Consider the following 8,876-nt stretch of genomic DNA (forward strand, 5'->3'; position numbering starts at 1 on the left):
TTCTCCCCCTCCCCTCTCTCTGCCTGCCTCTCTGCCTACTTGTGATCTCTGTCAAATAAATAAAGTCTTAAAAAAAAAAAAAGAGTTCTTCTAGATGACCTCCTGCAGGAACCAAAGTTCTTGGTCCTTCCACTTCTTCCTACTTAGCAGAAGAAAGGGCAGGCTGAGCACAGGGAACACTCAGTCTGCTCCAGTGGCCCATCTGCTGCTCCCAGGGCTGGCCCCTTGGGAGGCAGAGGGACCCGAGGCTCAGGGGCTCCCCCAGCTCGGCCCAGTGCTGGCTCTGGGCTTGGGGAACTGAGTGTAAGTGGGAGGATGGGGTGGGTAAGGCATGCAAACGTTGGGGCATGTCTGCTCTGTTTTTGCGCACTTTCGAAGTGTTAAATGTGAGAGACAGAAACTCGCTCCTAGGAGGAAAAATATGTATTTTTTAAAGCAGATTAGCATATTTCCTATATGTCTCCACCATTCGAAGAGAACCCTAGAGCGAAGCCCACCTCCTCTGGCTGAGCTGCCTCCTTCCTTGGCAGGTGGCTTAGACACGACCAGCCTGTGGCCCCAGAAGTTTCCTTCCCCTGGACCTCCTCCACTGGCCTCAGCTTCCCTGGCCTTTCCTGTCCCTGAAGTGGGACCCTCCTCCCCACACCCATCTGTAGGAGTTTTGGGCTCTTGTTTGGGCACAGTCAATGGAGCACAATGCAGACATCACATACACACAGTGGGGTCCACGAGCCAGCGCTTGAGCCCATTATCCTTCTGTTCAGTTGGTCTTTCAAGCCCGCCCTTCCTTATTCCCACTCTCCCTCCCATCCAGTCTTCTCCATCCGCCCGCCCACTGGGTCAAATCACTCTCCTTCCCTTCCCTCATTTTTCTCATCGAGGCTTTCTTGAGCAGCCCACTCCCAGAGATAATCTGAAGTACATTCCTTTCCCTAAATCTGAAAATAACATTGTGTTGAACTTGTACTGTGCCAGGCTCACATACAGGAACTCCTTTCATCCTTACAAACCACCACCAGCCACTTACCTTCATCCTCATTTTACCAAGAAACCAGCTAATGGGTCCCAAGCTTCAGGGCCAAAGGGCAGAGCCAAGATCTTGGTCATGCCTTCTGCCCTCTAGACCACTGCTTGACACTGCCCCCTAATGGCCAGGCCAAGGGTTTGGGGGGGGGGAATTAGGACCCTCCCAGTACGGAAGCCCTTCCCTGGCCACACTGGAGGCCCCTCAAAGGGGGCAGCTCCTCCTCCCATAACTCCCCAAAGATGCTCCTGGCTGCTGTTCAGACCAAGACATGAAAGGGGGAGAGCAGGCTGATGGAAACTGTTTCAGCTTGGGGGCTGGGGAGCTGGGTTTGGGCACTAGACCCTGGAGAGAATGGTCACTGCTCTGGCTCACTGCTGACTCACCAGTCCAGGGGACAAGGGCACGGGGAGGCCCGGGGCCTTCCCTGCTCTCCCTCAAGTTTCCCAGCATTTCCTGGGGTCCCTCCAGCCCCAGCCTGTGAACCAGGAGATACCCTCTCTATTTTTTCCAGGGCAAGAAGAGAAGCACAAGTTCAGAAAATAATTTAATAGAGAAACCATGAATTACATTCTTTATACTGAGCCTCCTGCAAGGAAGACACCTCCTGTCCCAAGGAGGCACTAAAGAGCACAAAGGTTACGTATCATCAGCACCCTTGTGGACTTTTAAAAAAGAACTCCCAAATAACTCCACTGGGTGAACATTGTTTTCTAGATTAAAGTCACTTTGTCCTCTTAAAAGCCCATGTCAGGGAGCTGAGGAGGTATTAACAGCGCCACTGGAGAGCTGGCGAGATTGGGCCCAGAAAGGGGAAAGGACTTGCCCAGGGTCACACACCGGGGGGGTAGCAGCAACATCAGACCCAGAACCAGGTCCCGGGATTGCTGGCTCTTTCTCAGGGGGTCTGGCAGCCTCCATGCCTCCCCACTCCAAGCCCGGACCAGCTCTGAGGCAAGTAGGGGTGAAGGATGAAGGCTGCAGACCACTCCCCTTGTGCCCCCTGGGCCAGAGCAGGAACAAGGCATGGCTTTCTTAAATCGGCCCCACCCCTGAAAAGTACATTATTTTCACTTCTGAAGGATTATCTTAAAATACTCAGAGGGTGGGTGAGGGTCAGCTCCCAGGAAAACTGGGCACTCTGTGGGCCTGAGTCCACACCGAGGGCTGGGTGGTCCCTGAGGGTCTTGGGAGTGCCCCGGTCCCATGCAAGGAGGGAGGCCAAGTTGCAGTAAGGGTTTCCAGGAAGGCAGGGGTGGGCACAGGGCACAGCTGCCTGCTGAGAGGGGAAGAGGCAAGAACAGAAGTGCCTGCAGAAGGCCCCCCTGCCCCGTTCTCAGAGGAAAACTAGAGGCCTCATGTCACCAAAGTGCCAGGCTCAGGATCCAGCAACCACCACACAACCAAAGTCACACGAAGGAATCTCTTCTCCCAGAGTCCTGGTCTCCTTCCCCCAGGAGCCAAGACCCAGTGCTGCCAACACCGACATGGGCCACCAGACCTCCTGGAAATGCAGACGATCTTGAGGGTGGCTGGGGATCCTGGGATGTGTGTGGGGGGTGTCTAAGAGTTGTCCATCCAGGAAGCCTGTTCCATAGTGTTCCGGAGGGCCACAGAATTCTGGGCATCAGTCTAAGGGAGTGTGTCCCCAATTAGGGGTGGCTGTGGCCCATCCAGTCATCCCTCCAGGGTCACTGCAGGGTGCACGCTGTGGAGAGGAAGGGGGGGAAAGTCCATCTTAAGCCTCTGGCACAGAAGCAGAATCCAGGGCCGCCCCCAGCCCTTCCCTCTCCTTGGTAAGGGTCCGACTCCAGGGCAGGACTCACAGCTCCGAACAGACTCCGACAGCCCTTCTTTGTCCAGGGTCTCAGCGGCCCAGTGAGACTCCCTCATCTGTGGAACATAAAGGCAGCGCAGGGGTGAGAGACAGCCAGATGCGGGCACAGGGCCGCACTGAGCAGCTGCTGAGCAACTGAGCATGAGTGCCAAGGACAGAGACAGCGATGGGGGGGACCCTCAGAGGAAGACGGAAGGGGGAGACACGCAAGGGGGTGCGGGGGACAGACAGCCGCAGGCAGAGAAGGGCAGGACGCAGCCAGCCGGCATGCCCACCTTGACCTGCTCCTTCAGGTATTCAGCTCGAGCCATGAGGTTCTGAACCTGCAGGGGGGGGGGGGGGAGACACGCCCATGGGAGTGTGGGCCGGAGGGGCCTTCAAACTGCTTTCCTCCTCATTCCTGATGCTCTCCAGAACCCTCCACACCACCCAAACCACACCCCCTGAGCTCTTTATCTGCTCCCTTCTCCAGGAGGCCTTTCCAACCCAAGCAGCGCCACTGTCTGTACCCGTGCCCTGACCCCCGGCACCTAAGCCCCTGATGGAGCGCGCAGGGCCCCCCGGAATTCCCCAGGCTGTGAGGTCTGACTCCCAGCCTTGGAACACCCTGCAGGAAGCTGAGGACCCCCACACGGGAGCAGGGAGAAGAGGGGAAGAGGAAGCCTCCCAACCCTCTCAACCACGGCAGGCACCTCAGTGTGGAGCAGCTCCCGCCTCCGGCCTGGGGGCTCCGCTACAAAGAGAGGGAGGGTGTGCGGTGAGCGCTGGGCAGCCTGGGGCCTGGGGGCCAGTGGTGATGGTGGGGGTGTAGGCTCACCTGCCAGCAGCACCAGCAACTCCCCCAGGCCATGCTGGTACAGGTCCAGGGCATCCTGTTCCCCACCAGCTTCTTCCTCCTACAGCCACAGGGACAACAGGTCACTTCATGTCATGCCCTGCACTTTTCCTGCCCCACGTGAACCCCTTGCACTGGGTGCCTACCTTGGCCGTGGCGGCCGAAGCCACTTCCAGGGCAGCAAGGAGGCGAGGCTTGTCCCGGGCCATCTCTGGGATGAGGACAAAGGCTCAGGGTGAGGAGGAGCAGCCTGCTTTCCATCTCAGGGAACCTACCCCACACTGCTGCCCCCTCAGGCTGGAGGGAAGCTGCCGGGGCCTGAGGCCAGGAACTGGGCCTACCTCTGAGCAAGTCACGTGAAGAAGTCCCCTGCTTCAGGAGGGCCTGATTGGAGGAGGAGACGATGGCTTTGAGCTCCTCAGCCCGGGACACGTACTGCCTCACCTGCAGGAGGGGAAGGGCTGATAAGGTGCTGCCCCACCCCCACCTCCCTCACCGGCATGCACCTCCAGGTTCTGCCCCACGCTGTAAGGACAGTGGGCCACTGAGACGGGCCTGACCCTCCCTAGGAATGAAGTTCTGGTTCTTAGTTCTAAGAGAGCCGGTCTGCAGAGACCTCAGGATCGCCCACCCCAGGAGGGTCCCTCACCTACCTTTGCCTTAATTGCCTCCTTCCGCTGGGCATCCACTTCATCTGCAGATAGTGGGGGTTTGCGTGAGGTGTCTGCTCTGCCCCCCCCCCCCAACCAAATCCTCTGGGACCCTCAAAAGGACCAGGTGCCAGATTTACCCTCTGCCTTGTCTCCCACAAAACTCTGGGTAGGGAGCTGCTTCTGGAATCCATCCACTGCAGCTGGGGCTGCCCCACCCCCGCTGCACCCCAGGGCTCCAGGCACTCACAGTGCAGGGCAGGCACGAAGAAGTCCAGCGCTTGGCAGTAGAGGGATAAAGCGGCCGCAGCCTCCCCGTCCTGGTCCTTCTTCACAGCCTGCACCACAAGGGCGGTCTGGGGGACAGGCAGGTCAGGGGTCAGGCCCACCCCCAGGCTCAGCACGAAAGGAGAAGGGCAGATCCCTGGTGCACTACCAATGGGGTTGATGAGCGCCCCCCCGCAACCTGCCCTCCTCCTCCGCCCTCCCGCTGGCCCTTTTACCGCACGAGCCAGGCTCTCCCTGCTGGGCATATGCTCCAGGTCCACCCAGGGGTGGGCGAAGAAGTCCTGGAAGGAGATGCGACGATTGGGGTCCCGCTCCAGGAGCCGCTGCAGCAGGTCCCGGCAGTCTCGGGAGAGCGGGGGCCGCAGGGGGAGCTGCGGGGAGGGTGGGAACCAGATCACAGGGGGCCCCAGCACCTCAGCCCCCAGCCCAGGGGCCGGTCAGGACCACCTGGTCCAGGGATGCCCCAGAGGAACATGTGTACAGGGGGAGAATTGGAGCCTTGGGAAGAACAGGGCCAGGACAAGGTGCTGGGTGCCGGGGGGAGCCACGCCCTCGCAGGAAGCCTTGCTGTTGTGAACCCCACGTACTTGCTTCTCCTTCCCTGATCCCTCTTGGTAAGGCTGGGCCTGGCCTGCTGGCTTTGCTCCCACAGAGGGCCCGCACACAATCAGTGGGGCAGTCCCTTTGCATCCTGTCTGGAGCTGATCTGGGTTCCCAGCACCCTCTAGAGCCTCAACCTCCCCTCTAGAGCACGTCTAACACCACAAAGCCAGCCTGGAGCCCATGCCCCAGGCTGTGCAGTGGCAGCGAGGGCGCCTAACTCAGGGCCCCGAAGCCCTCTCCCAACAGGTTGCCCGGGCTCTTTGAGACCCACCTCGATAACCCGGTTGCTCCGGATCTTCTCCTCCAGCTCTGAGAACGACCTGGAGGCAAAGGGGGGCTGCCCGAAGAGGGCTTCTGTGGAAGGGAGGCAGAGGGCAGGCTGGGAGGGGACAGGGTCAAGCCTGGCCTGGCCCACACCTTGGGGTCGGGGGGCTGACACCTCTCATGGCAGGGACTCCGGGCCTACAGAGTCACATTCATTAGAACCCCTCAACAGGGGCCCTAGAGAGGTCTTGCCTGAGGACACATAGTGGAGGTCCGGGGGTTGGGGCTGGGGACAAAGCTCTCACCGTACAGGATGACCCCCACGGACCAGAGGTCCACACGGGCATCGTACTGCCGCTGACACACCATCTCGGGGGCCATGTAGAGCGGGGAGCCACGGAGCACGTGCTTCTCGTCCCAGGGAGACATGTGCTGTGCGAAGCCAAAGTCTGCGGGCAAGAGGCCGGGCAGCAGGGTCCGATTCTAGCTGCTGCAGCTCCTGCCCTTTAAAGCTTCACCCTGTGCTCCAGGGCAGGGCTCCTCCCCACCCGCCAGGCTCGCCGGTCTCACCGGGATCAATCCTACTCTGTGGCTTTTGCTCAGCCCCTTTCTCTCCAAATTCTAAAGCCTAAAACGCCCTCCTCTATCTTCCTCTGGGAGAAAGCCCCCTCAGGCATCTTTTTCCAGGAAGCCCACCCTGATCGCATCAGCTATGAGGATAAGGGCCCACCAGGAGTTAGAAGCTGAGGTTTTGCCTTGCTTTCTGGCTTCCCAGCCTCAAGTCCATTCTTGGCCACAGCCACCTCCACCCGCCTATCCTCCAACACTGTCACAGACTGAGTGACATGTTGAGCCCCAACCCTGGGGACAGACCAGTTCCCAACCCTGCTCACACAGTGAGTCCTTCCTGTCGTCACACATGGAGTTCTAACCCTGACCCCAGACTGAGCCCTGGCCCCATCCAGTCCGTTGCTGGAGTCGAGTGAAGGGAGCCTGAGAAACATCCTGCCTTTTGGTGGCAGGCCTGTCCCTGCATTTCCCAGCCTGTCATGGCTTGATGACTCAACAGAGGGTGCCATGAGAACTAGGGCTGCTGAGCGAGCCTGGGCAGCATGAGGCCCCTGTACACCCACCTTCCAAACCTCATCCCTGCTGTTCCAGACTCACACCTGCCAGTTTAAGATGGGGCTTCTCCAAGGAGCTCAGCAGAATGTTCTGTGGCTTCAGATCCAGGTGAGAAATATTCCGTTCATGCAGGAACTGCAGGGCACTAGCTGGGGCATAAGACCCACACGGAGAAACAGGTCAGAGAAGGCCATCCCTCACCTGCCTCTCGCCACCCCACCTGCGCCCCTGCCAGCCTTATATCTGCCCCTTCAAGCCTGCCCAACTGGACTTCTACACTGGCTGCTCTACCAAATGTTTTAATACTTAAATATCAGGTTCCTGCCACTTCTAAGAATTTGCCCCCTATCCCCTTGACCCCTTCGCAAGTCCCCTCCCCCTCCTAGAAGCCTCCCCAGTCCCCCAACCCTTAAAGTCTTGTTCTTTTCCTTGGCACAGCACTTGAGTCCTACCCTTAGGCCCTGGAACATTCTATGAGTTCCTTGTATCATGTTCCATGTGTGGAAACCCGAACTCCCCACAAACAAGGGTTCCCCTCTCTCTCTCATGTCATCCTTAAGTCAGGATAGGCATGTGGGAAAGATGGGGCCCTAACAATACAAGCTGAAGCAGAGACAGCTACTAAGAACGGTTCTAAGCCTGCAGTGGGAGGTTGAGGGGGGCAGAGATCACGAGAAGGGGTGTCAGGCGGGGGTCCGAGGCTTTTACCCAACTGCTGCATGAAGACACGGGCCACCTTCTCAGGCAGAATTCTGCGGGTATGGATGAAGCGAGACAGGTCACCCCCTGCGCAGAACTCCATGATGAGGTAGATGTTGTCGCTGTCCCACTGCAGTTATAGAGGCAGAGAGGCAGCTTGAAGAGAATGTCCCTTCTCTAGCTCCCTTTGGGGGTGGCCCCACCCCAGACCCGCACCTGGAAGTCTTTCAGCTGTACAATGTGGGGGTGTCGGATGCCCTTGAGGATCTCAATCTCTGTCAGGAGGTTCTCCACAGATGCCTTGTTGAGACTCTTCTTGGCCACACACTTTATGGCTACCACCTCACGGGTGTCCTTCTGTGGAGACAGGAGATTTGAGGTTTCTGCCTTGAGAGGAAGAGAGCCCATGCCGGGCCCTCCTGCTCCATCACTGGGCCTCCCCACTCACATCAGCCTCCAGGCTTCCCAGCTTCCCCTTCCCAGGCCAGGGAGGCACTGGGATTCTGGAATCCCGGGCTCCCCACCCAGTCTAATGTTCTCCATAATCGATTTCATTGTATTCTAGAGCGCCCCCACGAAGGTGTGTCATTCAGTGTTCTAGAGCGGCGCACTCCGATTCCTAACTGTGTCCAACCTTCTAGAACCCTGTCCCAGACTCCTTCCAGCCCAAGGATCCTCCCTGTTCTGCTCCTATCCTACACCTATCTGCCAGCGACACCGAGCTTCACCGAGGCCTCCACCTGCCTCTCCAGACAAAACAGGGCTGTGTGGGCGTGCGTTTTTGTTTTTAAAACCTAAGGGTGGCAGACAGCTCCCAGCTCCTCCACCGAAGCGCGTCCGGCCGCGGGCCACTGCTCGCACGCCGCAACTCGCCTCTCTCTAGCAGGACGCCCACCTGGGTTCGCTCGGGATCTGGCGGGCACAGGGGCAGGGCCCTCACTGTTTCCCCAGCCCCGTCCCTGCCCGGCGCGGGGGTCCCCAGGGCGCCCTGCCCCGCACCCACCTTGGCGTAGGCTTTGTACACCGTAGCGTACGTGCCGCTGCCCAGGCGTTCGGTGAGGATGAAGCCGTCCAGCCGCGGGGGACCCCAGGCGGGCCCCGCCATCCCCGCCGCCCGGTGCCCGCCGCTTCCTGCTTCCCCGCGCCGCGTTCCGGCGCTCAGCCCTGCGGTCAGGGCACGCAGCCGCGGGCCGGACTCCACGCTGCCCCCAGCGCCGCCCGCCGGGACTGCAGCGCGCTGGGCGGGGCGCTATCTCGCCCGGCCCCCACGGTCCCGCCTCCCCCAGGTGCTCCAGGTGCCCTTCCGGGTGCCACGCCACTGGAGATCCCGTAGTGGGAGCACCGAGGCTCCCTGCGGTCCGAGGCCAGCTAGCGAGGTCGCTAGGAGGGGGGACGGGGAAATCCCACCCAGAATTTATGGCTCACATGAAGGGCAAGGGGGGAGGAGTCGGGCAGAGCAGGTGTGCCCGGTAGGGGGTAAGAGTCAAAGAGGCTCCCCAGGCTGCCTCTCGGGCTCAGAACCACCGGCTCTAAAGCAGAGATACTGGGACA

At 59.7% G+C, this 8,876-nt stretch overlaps 1 protein-coding gene across 6 annotated transcripts; it reads right to left on the reverse strand.

The window, feature by feature from the left end:
• Window positions 1-1,558: 1,558 nt before the first annotated feature.
• On the reverse strand, window positions 1,559-8,481 carry ULK3 (unc-51 like kinase 3). Of its 6 annotated transcripts, none has more exons than XM_032865063.1 (16): window positions 8,329-8,481; window positions 7,542-7,682; window positions 7,335-7,455; window positions 6,669-6,775; window positions 5,807-5,950; window positions 5,509-5,574; window positions 4,850-4,915; window positions 4,597-4,702; window positions 4,350-4,390; window positions 4,038-4,140; window positions 3,843-3,907; window positions 3,679-3,757; window positions 3,554-3,594; window positions 3,137-3,184; window positions 2,851-2,917; window positions 1,559-2,732 (listed from the first exon to the last, which is right to left on the reverse strand). In XM_032865063.1, exons 1-16 carry the CDS (start codon window positions 8,428-8,430, stop codon window positions 2,716-2,718), a joined length of 1,314 nt encoding a protein of 437 aa, XP_032720954.1. In that variant the 5' UTR covers window positions 8,431-8,481; the 3' UTR covers window positions 1,559-2,715. The 6 variants fall into 6 exon arrangements, 5 of the variants coding, with proteins under 5 accessions (XP_032720954.1, XP_032720952.1, XP_032720953.1 ...); XM_032865061.1 differs by having other exon boundaries at window positions 4,850-5,005; window positions 8,329-8,480; XM_032865062.1 differs by having other exon boundaries at window positions 5,509-5,591; window positions 6,671-6,775; window positions 8,329-8,479.
• Window positions 8,482-8,876: the final 395 nt, after the last annotated feature.

This window comes from Lontra canadensis, unplaced genomic scaffold (assembly GCF_010015895.1).
Source record: "Lontra canadensis isolate GAN:19392208 unplaced genomic scaffold, GSC_riverotter_1.0 scaffold28, whole genome shotgun sequence".
In the NCBI taxonomy this organism is placed as follows: Eukaryota; Metazoa; Chordata; class Mammalia; order Carnivora; family Mustelidae; genus Lontra; species Lontra canadensis.